Source organism: Argiope bruennichi, chromosome 6 (genome assembly GCF_947563725.1).
Source record: "Argiope bruennichi chromosome 6, qqArgBrue1.1, whole genome shotgun sequence".
NCBI classification, from domain to species: domain Eukaryota; kingdom Metazoa; phylum Arthropoda; class Arachnida; order Araneae; family Araneidae; genus Argiope; species Argiope bruennichi.
The window spans coordinates 85,701,505-85,721,709 of NC_079156.1; the positions used below are offsets into that span (position 1 = coordinate 85,701,505).

The following is a 20,205-nucleotide window of genomic DNA, read 5'->3' on the forward strand; positions in this document are numbered from 1 at the left end:
GATAGAACAGCATCTATATTAAAGTTTTGCCTTTCTTTTTCTTTAAAGAAATTTCAGAATCCTTATTTAGTTTAACTTCATTTATGCAGATAAGTCTATTTATTCTTAAAAGTTTGCTCAAAAGCTGAAGGCATCACAGACTCTTAATTGTCTAAAGCAAAAAATTTCAGAATTCAAAGGACATTCAACAAAAGTATTCCATAAAAGTCATGGTTCATAGAATTTTATTTTGTGTATGATTTCTCCCCCCCCCCCACCCTTGAAATCTTTTTAGAAGTCACTAAAATGGATGCAATGCATATAATAATCATTTATAGAGTAAAAATTTTTTATTCAATTTTTTTTTATGAATTACTTTCTTTTTTAGGAATTTTACACAGCACTAGATGATTCAAGATGGTTGCCAACCGACAATTTAGATCCGCCTTTGATACGCATCAAATGATTTTTTTTTTACATAGTTATCATACATCAAGTCATTTATATAATGTAAACAGTTAAATATTTACTGTTATCATGTTAAAACTTTTTCTACTATATCTAAGAATAGTAAAATTTATTATAACTAGACTCAGAATATTTTTAAAAAATTACATTTATTTTTCTTCCACTTAATAACATAAAATGCTGGCTAATACATTGAAAGAATGGTTAATAAAACCCATGTAAATCTCAATCTACAAGAAATAACATAATTACAAGGTGTAAAGTTGAATAAACATATCCTAAATAAATATATTTCAAGTTTTAGTTTTTCTGTACAAGTCAATTGGAATGTATACACAATTTTAAATACAAATCTCAATGTTGATTATTATAGAGAATTCTTATTCACAGAAGCAAGTATTAATTGAAGAACAAAACTTGAATGTTGAAAAAGCATCTAAATCTGCCATACTGAATAAACTGTCAATTTGCAGTGTTATTCTCATGGATTTCAATTTGAAAGCCATATTATCAGACCAATGACTACAGCCACCAAAATCAGAACAACTACTAAAAAGCATGCTTTACGTCTTGCAGCAGCCTAAAAAAAGAAGTTAAAATAATTAGAAAAACTATAAAATAGATTCTTTATAGATGGTATTTATATAAAATTATATTAGGGTAGATATTAGAATTGTCTTTCTGAATAACTAGGTATAATCTCAACTTCTGATTATATGAGAGATTTATGCATCTGCTAGTTATAATATTAGTTTAATAAGTGAACACATAGAAATGGCATTAGTCGAAGCTAATCTTCAGTACTTTAAAATTGATTGCCAGTATTTAAATATACTCAATTTTAATTACATTAATGATATTTGCAAATTCAAAATGTTAAGTGTTTTTTAAATCTGCAACAACTGAATGATAATTTTGTAATATTTAAAAAAAAGTGCTCAGTTTATATATTTTGGCTAGAAAAAACTAGACTATTTCATAAATCATTTTTTTTTTGAAAAATAATTAAGCCTACAGAGCAGGCATTTTCTTTATATTAAACTTCTTATCAGTGCCAATTCATTAAATATTCAAATTTCCTACAACATTTTAAAATTTAATAAAGAAAACAAAGGAAGGTATAGCATTTCCATGAAAGTAACACAAAATCACCCATTCTCATTTTAAACTCATGCAATTATCCTTTACCTGATGGCGTCTGGCTTTTGCCAATTGTTGTGTCCCTTCAGAAACTTGGATTTGAGCTTGTTCAACATTTGCTTCAATGCTGTCTGTAAAAATAAAATATATTGCTATTGTATAATAGTTTTCTTCTCACAAAAATATTATATGCCTTTTGTAAGTGGTTCTTATTACATTTTCAAATGATACAATATTGTTTATGACTTTTAAAAATAAAAATTTTTCCTCAATAGATGCTTATATTATTGATGGCTTACACCATTAAGTTATATCTTGGATCACTAACCTATTTCGGTATGAAATGTCATCCTTTTAAAAAAGCTGAATTGTCACTAGTACTCAAAAGAAACGTATTGTTTACATTCATATCTTTTCTGTTTACGGGATATAACTTGGTAAATAAAAATGTATATTTTTTTTAGGTTCATACATAACCTATAAAAGTTGTAAACTGTCACGTCTTGTGCCACGGATCATTAAACAGATACATGATATTGATTACCATACTCTTTTTCAAGTTATACTATAGAGCAAAACTAAAAGAAAATTTAATCAGAAAGTCATGTAAAGGATTTAACTTTCTATTTGGCAGCATTTAAATTTGAGAACAATACTAGAAATATATTTTGTGAAAAAGAGTTCTGTCAATCTACTTTCATCTAACAAATAGAAAAGTTTGGAATGTGGCATAGGTTCACAATGACCCATAAAAATAATTTAACTAAACAAATAAATGAAGAGAGGGAGAAAAAAATAGTTGAGATTATTTATGACAAGTTTATCAGAGACGACAGATTTCAACTCCAACCACGTTGAAAACTTCTTAAAAAAATAATAAATATAAACAAAGATCAAGTCCTTTTGGGGAACAGGGGTAACAGCATCTAAGCTAAAAGAGAGTGTAATCCTAAATACAAGACCATCTTATACTATGGGTCACTAAATGCAATTATAATTTTTTTTTATTAGCCTTCCTTAACTTACGGTTTATAGATGGTGAATATATATTACATGAAATAGGATACTTAAAATTCAAATTGCTAGTTTATAGTCCTATAATAGAAAAAGTGTCCAAAGTAACATATAAAATAATGTTTGTGAGATAAATTTTGTCAACGAGGAGTCTATAACTTTAGAATGAAGTGATAATTTTAACTAAACATTTAAATGATATATTGAAATTTCCTCTTAAATTTATAGTTCTAGAATACAAGATAAGTTGATTTTTTGACATAAAGGATATGAGAGTATCATAAAAAAGGATTTAGTTATTACATTAAAAATAATCAACTTATCATATGCATATATAATTTTTTCCAATATCAGATTTTCAAATTGTCTGTTGTAGATCAAGGAGGGGGGGGGGGGACTAAAATGCATGGTAGAATGTGATTTTCTAATTTTTATATATGTTTTCATGTAATGTTTAGAAAACTTATATCTAAATAAGGCTTTAAAAAAATTTAAACTTTGAAATTACTTAAAACAGGCTTATGACTTCATTTTAAAAGCTAAAATATTTCACCCTTGTATGATGGAAAAAAAAAAAAGAAACATTTTAACATGCTTTAAATCAATACAGCTTATTTTATTCTTTTTGTTATTAACACATAATATAACCTATCAGTGCACAGAATATTAAATTTTAGAAAGTTGCATTTTACTTTGGTAACTAAACTGGCCACACTGTTTCTATTTGCTTTGTCTAACAAGTCAATATGTATATAAAAATTCTTAAAAAAGTTTCAACTGGCTTGTATTATATTTAAAATATATTTTGGAATTACATTGTCACCATTTTAGAGCATTTTTATTCCTTATGATTTATATTTGAGACAATGCAAAGAATTTAAAAGTATCTGTTCTAGATATTTTACTTTATGATGTTTTTTAATTTAAAAAAGAATAATGCTTTAAGTTAAATACTTTTGTTGAAGCAAAAGTATTTCTATACATAATCATACATATATATTAAACTGAGTTACGAGTTAAAATATTAACAGTTGGTGAAGCATCTTGATATTAGATTTTTATGTAACAAAGAAAAAATTATTTGTTAATTAATTATTAAATTAATTTATTATTAAAATTAATTTTATTAAATTTTTATGTAAATTTAATACAAAATTACTGAACACTTACCAATTACTTCGCCTTGCTCATGAACTAAAGCAGCCAAATCAGTGAAAATGTGATTCACATCAACAATATCAGCCTAAAAGTAATATAAATAAAATACATTTATTGTTTGTCCACCAGAAGAACACTTCCGGACAAAAGTCTATGTTTACGGACGTCGCTAAAGAAACAGGTTACTGTAGGAAGAGTTCATTTCACATTGGTAGAAATTCAAGTTTCTTACATTGGCACATTTAGTGCCAAATTGGTGAAATTTGCTATTATTGCATTTAATTTTTAAAAACATATTCAAAAAATAATTTACTAATTTGAATACTTGTAATATTGGAAATATCTGATATTCCTATTATATGTATACAAAGAAAAATGCAAATCAAATAGAAAAACTGAATAATTATTTGTATGTCTAATGACTGCACAAAAAGAAAAGAAAAAAAAATTAAGAAATCTAAAGTAAAGTCATGCATCACCAAAAATTGATCATCTTCATGTCATTTATTTTAAATTTATATAAGTATTTAATATCAAATTCTCCAAAACAAACATGAAATAATCTCAAATTTAACATAAAAACAATAATAATTAATTATAATTTTTATAAAAGGTTATTTATATTCTAATATATAAAGTAAAATGTACATTGTTAGATATGCTTGAAACTTTTTGAAATTTATTTATTTCAGAAGTATATACTATTATTTTCCAAAACATAAAATTAACAATTACAGTACTATCAATTTTTAGATTTTTTAAAAAGCTAACTTTGATTTGTAATTTATTTTCAATATCCACAAGCTTTATGTAACATAATTAATTTTGCAAAGTTTATAGGTAAAAGTATTCTGAATTTGAAAATAATTCAAGTGTTCATTCAGGCACATGCCAGAGTTCCTGGACGTCAAGGAAAACTCAGCATTGCTTTACATTATTTGCCAAAAAAGCTGTAAGAGTTTGTTTTAGGACAGTAATCCAGAGGACAATTTATTAATTTCCCCCAGTTTGAAAAAGGAATCTAATTATTTCAAATAAAACTTTTTCTCCCAAACTATCATTTCAAATAATAGTATGATAAATGAGCCTTTCTTTTCAATGTATATCAGTAGACATAAGCAGAGTAGCAATAAAGGATCCTTAAATTCCTGCATTCATTTTATCATTAGGGCTTGAAAATTCTTCTCAATGCTCAATGTCGCTTCAAATTGACACCAAAAAAAGAAATAACCCTCCAGACTTTGATCCGATTCCTCCTAATCAAAATGGATCTTCCCTACAGAAATCTGTTTCTAAAATGCCTGCTGTAAACATAGACATTTGTCTGGAAGTGTTCTGGTGAACACACAGTAGGAATCATATCTAAAAAACATGATTTTGCTTTCAGGTTAAATCACATAAACTGCCAGAATACTGTGATATAGGTTGATAAGGAATTGAAATTAAGTCTTTAAATAAATAGTACACACAAAATAGAACATTACCTCCAATTTACGAACAGCTTCCTCTCTTTCCCTGAGTAGTTCTAAATTCACTTCTTCCTCCATTTGTAATGATGTCATCATTTGAGTTTGTGTAGGACTATAAAAAAAGAAAAGAACCAAACAAATCATACAAAATTGTGAGGAGAGAGTTTCATAACAATGGAAACTGTATAGACATTTGAATTAAATTACAGATAGCAAATGTGCACCATGTTTTTACGAAGAATATTTTATCTTGATATGTCAATGTGATATTTATCAAGAATATTTTATCTTGATATGTGTCATAATATCACAAATTTAGTTTTTGGAGTTTCAGAAGTAATAACTATTTTTAAATATACTTGAAATAATTTCTAAAATACAATCTCAATATGTCTCTATCCAAATCATTTGAAAATACAAAAAAAAAAAAAAAAAAAAAAAAAAAAGGCATAATAAATTATTTAAAATATATATCTTAAATTACAAATAACACAAAAATTTGGTAATCAACCTGTATAGTTAGACATCGCTAAATTGAAATTATTTCATTTTTAATAGGATTCCTTTTCCCAAGACTAATGTTTTAGTTCTCTGTTCACAGAAAAATACATAATTGTAACAGTTACAAAATTAGAGGTTTAAAATAACATTTGTCAAACATTTCATAATTTTAAAGTGTCAGTTCTGTGTATAAAACAACAATAACAAATTCAGCTAATTTACAAATGTTAAAAGCCAATATTATGCAGTGGATAAAAATGAAAAATGTTCAAAAAGTTTCTAAACAACTAATATTTTAATTGAAGAAATGAACATCTATAAATAAATTAGAAATGCATGAAAATAATGAAGGGGAAAAAATCAAAGTGTGCAAAGAATGAATATATTTATTTCAACATATACTAATCGTAAAATTGAAATCAATGCTTTGTTAAATAGAATTTGTATAGCCCTAAGAAATGAATAGTTTGTAAGCTCAACTAGCATTCTAAAAAACAAAAACAAAAATTGAATGCAAAGTTAACTTGAAAAGAAATACATAATTTTCAGATATAAATACACACACACATATTATATATATAAATTATTGTACACTTCCTCCTTTAGACTTGACATTTCAGCATATAATTTTTTCCATTTACTAACAAATCATATTTAAACACAAAATTATTCAAAATAATAGTTGAAAAATTCACATAAAGCAATAGATTTTGTAATAATGGAAGATCTAAGTTAAAGATAAAATTGTTTCAAATAAATTATAGGAAATTGAATGATATATATTAAAACACTCAAACCTAATTATAAGTAATTTGCATTAAGAGTAAACTAACGAGCACAACAAAATGCAAAATTTAAAAAAAACTGATTTATTTAACAAGAAATATTTTATAAAATGAGACTTATTATTATGATTTTATAAAAAATATTTTATAAAATCATACTGCCATGTGCCAGGATTAGCCTGTATCTCAGATGTTAGTCTGGGTCAAGCAATTGTTTAAAAGATATCCTAATTTCTGTAAGGAAGAGGTTGGGCCAAACAGATTGCATAATGGGAATGAGCAAGTATTTCTACCTTAATTGAGAAGATTGCATCTCGTAAAGATTATTGGGATAAAGGCAGAGAGCAATGATATCATTGAACTGATGGAAAAACATAACCAAAATTACCGAAGAACTTACAGAGCTACATTCTGTGTCATATAAAAAGTTGTACATGAAATTGGGTGAGGAAAGAAGAAAATAATAGAGCCAAAAGAATAATAATCTTTCAGTGAAATAAGAGAGATGCTGGAGTACATTGAGAAGCAACATTAATCAGGCAGTAGCTATGCAAGCTACAAAATCTTTTAATGATAATTGCCAAATTTTGAAGTATAGTCAAAGACAAATGTTTTCAGGCAACACATCTTTTAAACATGCATTATAAATAATAAATTACATAATTTTAAATTCTATAGAGTATTTTTTCAAAATAGAAAGGACTGTCCTACTTTACATGAATTCCTATCGACTAAATTGTTATACTTAACAACTGTTTTGCATTTCAAATGATGTTCAGGAATGTTAAACAAGATAGTGTTATTTTTAATTCCTCCTAAATTAAAAACATTTGTATATTATGAAGTAATTAATAAAAGTAGTGTTTTTTATACAATTCCTACAAGGAAAAAGTATAAAGATGATGAATTTAGATTCAATAATTTTATTTAACAAACTTTATGATTTTTTTTTTTTTTTTTTTTTTTTTTTTTGGAATACTATGAGGATATAATAACTTTTTTTTTATCCTGTACTACAGCTTTTTTCCTTTTATCCTGCATATCTAACTAAAATCTTAGGGCTTCAAGATACAAAATCTTTGTCAATGGATGGTGAAATTTACATTCTTCTAAAAAAAATCTAAAAAGTTTATCAGATAAACATAACTATTGCAATTTTAATATGATGATTGCAGTGCAAATCATCTGTGGTCTCCACTTACTATCTAATTGTACCGAATTAATTACCTAACTAGATGATAGCTTCTCTATTATAGAGAAGTAGTGAAAAAAAGAATCGTTTAATTAGATAAATAGTCAGTGTCAGATGCAAGTCATGCCAGCAAACATGTTAAATGATAAAATTTTATGAATATTTAAGGCATGTAATATTAAACGTGTTTAATAATTTGCATAGAATTAGAAAAATAATACTCTTCAATAAAAATACATACCTTTGGAGATCAATAAGATTCTGACCGCTCGACGGAGTATCATCACCAAATGGGTTCTGGAAAAAATTTTAAATTAGGAATATAATAATCATTTTAATGAATTCTAAATAAATTAAATACAACAGAAAAGATTTTTCAGCATCAAACTAATAAAAAAGTATTAAATAACATTCAAAATAATAAAATATGTATGTAAAAGTACATCCAAAAATTTACTACAAGTAGTTCACTATTTAATTACATGACAGAAAAAAGTACTTTTTTTATTTTAAGTTAAGTTTTTATTTAAGTTTAAAGTAAAAGATAGCATTTTTATCACATTTTATAACAGACATTAACAGTATATAATTTTTCATTGCATTATTTTTTCTCACAATATTTCTTTATAGCATATTTTAGGTACTTAACGTTTTTATGATTTTTGTTTTGAAATAATGTTTAGCATGTCTAATTCTTTTTTAATGTTACTAAAATTAACAAAGCCAAACTTTCTTCTCAAATTTATACCAAGTAGTACATTTTATAAAAAAAAATAAAATTTGATTAAAATTAATTGATAATTAGGATAAAAATATTACAATAGCGATCACAAATTCCCCCTGTATAAAATTTCAAAGTTTTTAACATATGAAGAGAAATGAAAAAAAAAAAAAAAATATCAATCATAAAACTTCATTCCTATCTAAATGACACAATTAAATAAAGTAAAAAAAAAAATCATAAAACTTACTCCAGTAAGACCAGAATGAGCTCGAGCTCGCATAACACTGGCTTTTTCCTTTTGAGCAGCATTTCTCTGTGCAAGCTGGAAATTCTTTAAAGCTTCCGAAAACTGACTAGTTAATCTTTCTTTTAAAATTTTCCTTTGTTTCTAGAATGAGAAAATATATGAAATGTATTTTTTTTAAAAGAAAAAACAAAATACAGCATTCAGATACAAAGGAACTTAATAAAATTGTGCTATGTAACATAATAAGACAAGAAATCCATCACCAACAAAATCAATAATGATAAATACACAAGATTTTATACCAAAATATGAACAATCAGTAAAGCAATAAGAACAAAAACAAAGAATCATCAAATCATTTTAGCTAATTCGGCACATTTGTTGAATAAACACATCTTTATTTCTCGTATTTTTAGGGTAATTAAAGATAAAACTATATAAAACTCACAATTCTTAACTGTCAATCTGAAATTAATTTTTTTCTGCATTAGAAAAAAATTATTTATTTGTAAAATGGAATTTGGTAATGAAAAGATTTTTAATTCCATACTATGAAAGTTGCAAATTAAAATAAATAAATAATGAAAAATTGCAATAAATATGAAATTTTTTAAATTCATATTAATTTAAAATTAGTTCCGTGTTAACAAAGTTTATCTTTCAATATTTAGGTTTATTTCTTCTAAAATAATTTTTTATATAAAAGAAAAAAATATTATTTGAAACTTTTTTTAAAGATTTGTCACCACAAAGCAAGCAGTATATTTATGATGATATAATATAGGTTTCCTGATTTTTTAATGTTACAGCCATGAAAAATTTAGATAATATTGATTTATATTGCAAAATACATGAAACATTAACAAGTTTTAAGTAATCAAATAGAATGAAACTACAGGATCACTTACTTGATCTGAAAGGTTTGGTGGGTTTGGTAAAGATGAAAGTTCTTTCAGGTGGTTATTAGTATCTTTCACTAGTTGATTGGTATAGTGCTGCACTTGATGCCTACAAAACAGATGGATTTAAATAAAATCTTCAAATCAAGGAATCATCAAATTTATTTATAGTTATTTTATGATCTGAATGACAGCTAATAATTATTTATTTCTAATGGTTGCAGGGAAAAAAAAAGCTCTAAGGAGCTGAAAATAAATTATTTAGAGTTACTTACTATTCTATATATTATATTATTATTTTATACAAAATAAACAGAGGATAACTATTGACCATATATGCACAATAGTGATACTTTTATGCATATATTGATACTTAGATAAATTATATGTACATTTTCCAAAACAAATACCATAACTCAATAAAAAATTTCTCCAAATTAAAATTTTCAACAGAAGTTTCGAATTTGATATATAAAAAAATGTACTTACAGCTGAGCTCTGAGGCTTTCACAATCTTGAGATGTCCCAAGCTGATTAACCATTTTCTGCATTGAAGCAACTAAAAAAGCATTGGTGAAATTATAAAACGATTTGTATCACACTATTTAAAAACTTGTTCATTTTAAAAAGAATTAGCTAAAATTGTTTTACTATAAGTTTTCTTTCAGAATACTAAATTCTAAGAACTGTATATATTTTAATGGTTATTTATTAATTTATTATTTTTTATTATACCTAGATGTAAATTCTGTTACAGTACAAATAATAATAATAAGGACACATGAAAAATTGCCAAATCTAAAAGTCTTGCTCATGGAATTGTGGGCATGTGTTTGAAGTAAAAATAGGAATAAAATTAAATTACTTCTTATGTCCTGTAAACTACTTAAAACTTTAAGACTTTTTAACAATGCCCAAAGGAAATAATCTTTTTGACTATTAAAGGAGAAAATAATTGCTTTTTGAAAATGGGATTAAATGGACAGGAAATATCCAAGAAAATCTAGAGATTTACAATATTAATTTACAATTTTCCAAATAAACATAGAAAGTATGAAATGAAAAAATGAACAGGAGGACCAGAAATTTTCACTCGTACACAGAAAAGAATTATTGTAAGGACAGCATTCCAGAAAAAACGGAACTGCAAATGAAGTCAGGCAAAATTTGAATTTATTATGCTCATCGAAGACTATTCAAAATATTTTGAATAAAAATCCTCATGTTTTTTTAATGGAAAATTAGTGTAACATCTGCAGCTTCCAAATCAACATAAAGAGAAGAAAAGTTCACTTTGCTAAAAAATACATTTCCCTCAATCAAAAATTAACCAATGAAATTTTTTTGACCAAAAAAAAAAAAAAAAAAAAAAAAAAGGTTCAATTTTGATGGGTGTGATGGTTTTTGTTATTTTTGGTGTGATCTACCAAGAAGTCTTTTCTAAACGACAGTATGGTGGTGGTTTAGTAACAATATGGGGCACTTTTGCAGCAAATGGAACCACTCCACTAGTCTTTATCATAAGTAAAATGAATTCTAATGAATATCTTAATATGTTAGGAGAAATTTTGTTATCTGAAGTACCAATAATACTTCAGGGAACTATATATTTAACAGAATAATACTTCAATACATATTTATGCGAGCATAAAATTCTGGTTTAAGATAATTCTATCAATTTACTTGATTGGCCAACAAGAAGTCCTGATCTGAATCTGATCGAAAACTTAAAGTGCTTCTGAGAAATTTATAAAAATAGCATACAATATCAATGCAAACAGGATCTTGTGTTTGTTATCAAAGATGCTTGAAAAAAAATTTGGTGTGATCTACCAAATTTTTACTTTAAAAGAGCTTTCAGGATCCATGATTTCTTGGCATATTCAAGTGATTGGGAAAAAAAAGGTAGCTTTCTTGATTAATAAAGAAAATTTTAAGTATATTGGAACAAGTTGCTATACCTTTTTTCCATATTTCCTTTAGTGATAATTGTGATAAAATCAATTTTATCTAATACTTGTTTTTATGGGCTATAAGATGTATTATAAAATTATATAACAGAAGTCAAATATACAAAAATTTAATTAAGATGAAATGAAAATAAATTACATTTTCATTGAATTTAATGCTATCCTTGTAGTTTCTTTTTTTTTTTTTTTTTTTTTTTGTTCACTGTATAAATTTATCACACAACACGAAAATTGAAAGACCTGCTTAAATTATTTATTTTCAATTTCTTGAATACAAATATCTCAATTTACATAAATACATAAATAAATATTTCAAGTCATGTCAAAAATAAATATCAAGACTTAAGACAACTAATACATGCTCATTTTAAAACTTTCTGTTCATTTTAAAACTTTGGTGCCAAAGTCTAATTGGCAACTGTATATTTATGAATTTAATAATGTGCTCTACGTCTTAGATAAATGTTAAATATGCAAATTTGTCAGTAATGGATTTATCCGCAGAAAAATTAATATAAAGTAATTGAAATCAATTATAAAATATAGGGCAAACTAAATTATCATATGTTATGGCTCCAATAATCTGAATACAGAAGGAGGAGAGAGCAAAATCATAACTTAAATCATCATTCAGTTAAAACTTCAACAGCTGTGTATTATAATGATTGTAAAATGTGTATATTTAGAATTTTGAGCTCAGCAATTAAGCTGTCATATTTAATATTAACAAGCATACTGCAACACAATATGCACATTCAGATGTGTTACCGCTTCGTTGGCGCTTTTAGTTAAAGAATGTTTGCAACCATACGCTGACTTGGCTTCAGCGATAAAATTTATTGTAACCCTGCTGACATGGGATCAGTTTTCAAAACAGTTTCGTACTGAGTTCGTTGCAGGGTCATTGCACCTCGATGAAATAAAAAGTTGACTTTCGAATTGCCATTTGATTTTAAATAAGATTACAGTCCACTTATTAAAAAATTGAAATGAACCAGCTTAAACTTATGGTAAATTCGTACCAAGATGCTAAAATAACAATCCTATATCTGACTACAATCATTTCAATACAGAAATATTTCCTAAGTATTCTCACATAAATAATATTTAATAGTCCATGAAATTCTATATAAAAACCATTTATACAATAATTATTTATATGATCAGCTTACAAAATTTAGTCATTATCAAACTAATAAAGGATATAGCTTCCAAGTTCCAAAATATCAGAAGATGATAACAATTAGATTCAATTCATCTATATTAAGTCTAACCATTATCACTTCATAGTTATGCAATTGTAATAATTTGCACACAAAAAAATTAATATTTTCATAGATTTAATTAAACACTAACTGTTGTAAAATTTGTTCCATTTCCTTCAATTTATTACAGTTAGAAGAGGGGGGGGGAAATAAACAGTAAGAGTGGTCATCCCGAACTTTCCTACATACTCTCTAATAGAGATATTATCCCAAAGAATACCTTATATGGCATTAACACATATTAGTTACGAAACTATATGACATATACCAGTTTCATTTATCTAGCTGAAACCACTTTTGAGTTATCTTTGTCAAAGACAGACATTTTCTAAAAACGTGTTTTTCAAACTCAGGGAGGTCTAAAATATGGAAATCCTCTTGAGTTTCTTGATGACAACAAAACTTTCTCTATACTTCATATACACGAAAGAAATGGAAAAATGGAATTAAAATTAGCATTGATGGAAGAGTTCTTTCATTCAAATTCAAAATGGTTTAAAAATCATTTTATGCAATAATATAGGTTGGAGGAAAAATATTAAATATTATTAAATATTTTTAACTAAAAAAAATCCAATTTTTAAAATTTTTTCTAAATAAGCATCTACCCAAAAATTTGTCAAGATGACAATGGAGATCATTCTAGATCCAAAGGTCATTTCATAAAGCATTTTCCACAATTTTTTTCATCACATACAATATTCTAAATGCAATATCTATATTGCAATTGATAGAATGTAAGCCAGCCTATAAACATTAATATGCTAAGATTAAATACATGCAATATTAAAATTAAAGAGAAGATTAAAAATGGATTTACCATTCTGAGAAACTTTCTGAATATTAGTACTAATGACATCAGACAAGCGAGAAAATTCTCCATATCCTCCTAAATTACAAAAGCAATAAAAAAAGGCAAATATAAATGAAAGAAATAGAAAAATTCACCATATTTATGTCAAACTCATTTATTCAATTTCAAACCATTTAACTTTTTTATTAAATATTTAAAAAGGCACCAAAGAATGGTGACAATAATTTAAATTATTGCTAGGTAATTACAAATAGAAATAAGCATAGTGTTATTTTTTTTAAAGCTATTATCAAATCCAGAAAGGGACTGATTGAAAGAATGATTTCTATTACAATTTATTGGCTTATAAATTTTAAAAACATGAAGACAAATGTAATATATGAATTGTATGCATTAAAACTGTTAATACCTCACCAAACATAACTTTAAAAAAATAATGCAAGTACGCTGAGAGAGTAAAACCATTGTGTTTTACCAAAAATGTAACATAATAATCTTTTGTTTATATTAATTTATGCTATTCAGAACTACTATTACAAGACACTAAAAAACTGAATTAGAAAAATTCAACATATTAAGAAAACTTTAATAAAATCAGACACTATGCATAAAACAGAATAATGTGTGGCATCTTTGATAAAAAAATTTTATTTTTGAAAAATTAAAACATTAGACTTAATTTAATAAAATATGATATCAGAAAGGTTCCTGAAAATTAATGTTTGCAAAAGATTTCATATAAATACTTTTTTTTTTTTTTTTTTTTTTTACCTGAAGAGGAATCAGGACTGCTATATGATGAATACTGATATCCATTTGAATAAGAGTTGGCCATTTTAATTAGTTATCTGAAAATGAAAATAATAATTCAGGTTTCAAAAATAGATGCAATAAATATTTATAGCAATCCTTGTTCTTATATTTTAAAATATCATTTGAATGCATACTAGGTAAATAATAAATGTAATAAATTTAGATTAAATGTATTAATTTCTTTTCTATTTCCCAAGTTCTTTCAAAACAAAATGCAAATAACAACTATGCTAACTATGTCAATGTAGACCGTTATTGCGATTAAAAAAAAATTGAAAAATTGACTCTAAAAAATGAAGAATATTTTTTATGCATAAACAAATTTTTCAAATCTTAAAATTGCTTCCTATATGGAATTTTCAGAAATTGTAGTCATTAATATTTATCAGCTTTTAAAAAGGATGTAAAAATGATTGTCGTGCTTGAAAAGCAAAACAGAAGTGAAAAAAAAATTCTGAGCTAATAACTTATTTGATATGTCAGGTATCTGAAAAAAAAAAAAATCAACAACAGATTTAAATTAGTATCTCCCCTCTGCTTCCTTCACATAGAAATTGCAGACTTTCGACAATACAGTGAATAGCATAAATGCTCAGATTTTTATTTTCAGAAATCTTCCGGACGAGCATTTTCAGTTTTACAGTGGCAGTCAAAAGTATTCATACACCGAATTTTGAAGTGGTCATCGCTTCATAGTATTTTATTTATTATACTATGCCATTAAACACAGATACCAGGCCTTGTATCCTGTATTTTTGAGCAATTTCATCAAAAAAAGTTTTCTTGTAAAACAATTAAAGAAAAAAAATAGAAAAAATAGAAATTAATTATCAAAACTTTTGTGGCAAAAGTATTCGTACATTTAAGAAATGTCCCTAAAATTATATAATTTATCACATTTTAATACTTAGAAGGATACCCCTTCACCTTAATTATTGCTTTCATTCGACTTTTCATTGAATCTACTAACTTTTTTTGTGATATCTGGTGTAATTGATGCCCATTCTTCCAATATGGCAGTTTTCAGTTGATTTTTATTTTTTACTTGTTGATTTTTGATTTTTTCGTCTAAAATACTCCACAAATGTTCAATAGGATTCATGTCTGGTGATTATGGAGGTGTGTCGAGTCTTTCGGGAGTGTTATATAATACACAGAACTTAGCATTATCAGCTGTATGCTTAGGGTCGTTGTCTTGTTGAAATATGTAGTTAGTTTGAAGACCTATTTGTGAAGCGCTAGAATTCAAATTACTTTTTAGAATGTTAATGTACTTTTTGTGATCCATAATTCCATCAATGATGTGCAATTTACCCACTCCATGTGCGCTCATACACCCCCAAACTAGAATGTTACCACCGCCATGCTTTATTGTCGCACTCAAATTTTTTGGTTGTAGCTCTGCATTCTTTTTACGCCACACTATTTGTCTGCCATCAGATCCACACACGTTAAATTTGCTCTCATCCGAGAATATAACCCTGTTCCAGAAATCAGGATTTTTATTAACATGTTGTTTGACGAAAAACATACGTTTCTTTCTATTAACTTCCGACACAAAAAAACTTTTTTCGAGATACTCGACCATGGAATCCTGACTCGTTAAAAGTGAGGCGTATAGTACTTACCGAGTTCGAAATTCCCAGTTTGAACAGTTCTGCTTTAACTGCCGGGGCACTCAATTTTTGATTTTTCTTAATCAATCTTAGGAGTAAACATCTGTGCTTACTGCTGAGTATTTTTGGGTGTCCACTTTGTGGAAAATTTTCAACAGTATTGCATTGGCAATGTCGATCTATAACACTCTGCACTGTAGATCGTGGACTTCCAATAGCACATGATATCTTTCTTAAAGAGTTACAGTTATTATGTAGTTTCATTATCAGTTTTCTTTCAGCACAAGAAGTTTCTTTCCCCTTCTGAATCATTTCAACTTAAGGCTGTATGATTAACAACAAAAAATGCGAGTTTTAAAGCTAGTAAACATAAGAATGAAACAGATAACGCGGTAAAAGTAAGAATAACATAACATCTCGCCACATATATTCCCACAAATGATATTTGGTGTACAAATTGTCTTAATTATATTATTTTACAACTTGAAATGTGGATGTACAAATACTTTTGAAGCACGAGGTTTAGTGGTGAGATTCAAATTCTCACTCTATCGAGAAGCTCTTTATGACCAAATTAAAAAATTTCCTCTTCAAAATTCAAATCATTCATGCAACAACTTGAAAGACATTAAGATTTTTTGAAAATTTCTATTAATTTTTGCGCAATTTCAATTTTTATTCACTTTTGAAGTTAGTAATTTAAGTGTACGAATACTTTTGACTGCCACTGTATATTAAAATGAATAAAACTGAATATGCATTCTAGATTCCTTTTCTTTTTTTTTTTTAACTGACAAAATCAAAAATTTGACAAAGAAATTCAATTTTTATTGCAAAATCACATACCAAATTTAATCTAGTTAAGTTCTTACATTTTTTAAATATCTATTGATGTTTTTTCATCACCATGCTCATTTGTTATCAAACAGACAAAAAACAAATTAAAAGATTTTTACAAACTTAATGCAAAAATTACATACTAAATTTCATTCATATAGCTAAAAGAGATTTTGAATTAGCATGTTCACAGGCAGACAGAGTAGCATTTTCAAAAATGTTCTGCACATTAAAATACTTTCTCCACATGCAAGAAAGAAAAATTGTAAAGTATCTAAAATTTTAAAAAGATAAAACATTTTTTTTTTTAATTTTGTATACTGAAATATCTTAAAGAATGATTATTTACATGGGCAGATAGTTTTTAAAGAGTGATTTTCAAGAAAATGAATATTTATGATTTTTATTTATTAAAAAAATAATGACAGTTAATGAAATAAATTGCCTATTTTCTATATCAAATGAAACACATAAATCTCTTTTCAAAAGATAACTCCACCCAACCTCTGTTTGTTTTTTAATTTGCAATAGCTCCACAATAACTCAAAGAGCATTTTGAAATTCATTTAATAAAAAAAAATTTGCTAAGCAAAAAAAAAATGTTGTAAATCTAATAATTTGAAAAAAATTAACTAAATAATTATAGTCTAATACAATTAATTCAAAATTTATAATATATTATTCCAATTGTTTATTCCTTTTTACTTGATATTTAATATGTTATCTTAATACAAAAATATAATCAGAAAATTTATCATTACACAGATCAGCTTTTTTTCTCAACTACCTAATATATATCTATACATTTCATATAGAGATTTCAATACACAAATAGGATTTTTTTAAAAATCTTTACAAATATGGCAATTTATTTTGCTAAGAAGAAAGGGTACATCATTAATTCATCCTCTTTTATATATTTGCTCACTAATTCACAGAATACAGATCTGCTACCTACAGTAATTTTTTGAAATATACCGACAATGTTAAAAATTACTTGTTATTGAACAAAACTATATAATCATTAAATCTTTTTTTTTTCTGACAAAAAAAAATATTAGCAGCCCTGATTTCATTTTATCAAATACCATATATCCTTTCATGATTGAACAATAAATTAAGCATAACAATGTAGAAATTTTTTTTTAAAGAATTCTTATGATTGATTATTTTAATAATATAGTCTTGAAATAAAATTCTAAATTTTAAAATTGAGATCCCCCCCCCCAAAAAAAATTGACAGTCTGATAATATATATGATATGATATTTAATTCAAACAACAACTTAATATGACTTCTTACCACATAAAAACAACAAGAGAATATTGGTAAAATGCTATAACATTAGATAAATTACAATATTTTTAAAAAATATAATGCAACAAGTTAGAAGAATGAAAAACTGTTCTCGCAAAAAATATCTGACACAAGAAACATGCCATTGGCAAACACAGTCAATAGACAAATATGATACTTTTGCGAGATTAAGAAAAACATTACATCTTCGGCAATTAATTACAGGCACTCAGTTAATACACTAGTACCAAATGTTAATATAAATCAACTAAAGGCAGTTTTTGTATGAAGAAAAATAATTTCTCAACAAACAATCAACCTTTTATAAAATAATTTCTTTTTTTTTTTTAAATTTCATTAACTTGAAAACTGCAGGTTTCTTGACTTAAGCACTGAATAGTAAAAAACATTTAATAAGCAATGAATACTCATATTCTTAAGTTTCATTTGCATGATCAAATCCATATCCAGATCGCACCATAATTAATTTAATGCAAGCAAAACAATGGTGATAAAAATTGCATAACAATATTAAAATTTGTTTAAATTTTTAAAAAATAAATTCATTAAAAATAATAAAATAAAGAATTTATTACAAATCTTAACAGTTGAAAAAAATATATGAAACTCACGCAATCATATTGTTTAATCAAAGAATTTGCGCTGTAATAATTATGTCAAAACAATGATATAGTACATATACTTTAAAATTAAATGAGAAAAAAAAGTCAATTGATGTAACGATTACAAATATCAAACCTAATAAATGAATTCAAATTTTATTTGCTTCGCGAAAATATATGTATATATTAAGTAGATAAAAGCTGTCTTATTCCTTGCTGATACAGAAATACAAAACGAAAATATATATTTGGAAAATTAAATAATGATTCCTCGGAATCATTACAAATATTTCTAATTAGACAAATAAATTTTTAACAAATTTCTGTACAAATTAACTATTTTAAAGTTATGAATAAAATATATCCAAAAGTTTAAAATTATCGATACGACGTAAATATTTACTTGTGACAGAGGGTGTAACAAGACGATCGAATGTCGCCGCTTTATATTTGTACAGCAACGGCGAAATATATTGCGGAATGAAAAAAACAAATCTTTCTTCCGATTAAAATTTCATTATTACTTTATATTATATGAAAAATTATTATTTGTTTTGTATGGAAGTGCAATACTGAAAGGAAACTTTATTACATTAATCGCTAGTAACAACAGGAAATGATGCCAGAAGAAAAGTATAAGTTTTGATAAAGCGAAGTAGTGACATGTGAGAATGATAGGCCGATAAAGTAACAAAATTAAGACGCATATACTGTATTTAAAAAAAAAAATTTACTTATATACTTTTTTTTAGACATCACAATATTATTTTTCAGGTAATTAACTAACATTTTAAAAATAATAATATTTTCTCTTTGTTATTGTCAAGCATCAGACATGTAATTTCTTTTTAAAAAGTACGCTAGAATCAATCAATCAGAATATCGCTAATGGATCGAATTGAAACAGAAAATTGTTACAAATACAAATAAGTTTTCAGCTTATCATATTTATAAAGGCAATTTTTAAATGGGAAAAATTGTGCTTTCAACTATTGAGAATTCCATAATCAATATTCTAATGATGATTTTTAAAAAATTACCATTTTGTATATCTTAAAAAATTAAATTCGATTTCATCTTTTGCGCAAAATATCTTATTATGATTCTTTTCTATAATATACAAATCCGCAAATTAAGTTTTTTTTCCTTCAAGTAAAGCATAGTCTTTAAAAAATCATTTAGTTAATATTTGCCGAAGGTATTGGTTTTTAATTTTTTTTATTTTCTGCTTTCCTTTATTTTAGATGCATTAAATATGCAGAGGGAAATAAATATATTACATACTTATACGTCATATATATATATATGATGGTTAATATATGTGATTACTTATATTTTTAATATTTTTTCTGAAAAAAAATATTACATATTTAAAAGATCCTACTACTTATGTGG

General features: G+C 25.7%; 2 protein-coding genes across 2 annotated transcripts in view; one reads left to right on the plus strand and one right to left on the minus strand.

Annotated features, from left to right (window-relative positions):
* LOC129971158 (tRNA selenocysteine 1-associated protein 1-like) overlaps nt 1-1,861 on the plus strand; it is an 18,882-nt gene extending 17,021 nt beyond the window's left edge. The window contains exon 11 of the mRNA XM_056084673.1: nt 368-1,861. Within this exon, the coding sequence (XP_055940648.1) occupies nt 368-445 (78 nt within the window). The 3' untranslated portion in view covers nt 446-1,861. The remainder of the gene's footprint in view (nt 1-367) is intronic.
* LOC129971159 (syntaxin-7-like) lies at nt 888-19,425 on the minus strand. Its single transcript, XM_056084674.1, has 11 exons — nt 19,214-19,425; nt 14,397-14,473; nt 13,632-13,700; nt 10,066-10,135; nt 9,586-9,685; nt 8,678-8,818; nt 7,948-8,003; nt 5,244-5,340; nt 3,772-3,844; nt 1,636-1,718; nt 888-1,027 (listed from the first exon to the last, which is right to left on the minus strand). The coding sequence occupies exons 2-11, from the start codon at nt 14,458-14,460 to the stop codon at nt 938-940; spliced, it is 843 nt and encodes a 280-aa protein (XP_055940649.1). The 5' UTR covers nt 14,461-14,473; nt 19,214-19,425; the 3' UTR covers nt 888-937.
* Between the last annotated feature and the right edge of the window lie 780 nt (nt 19,426-20,205).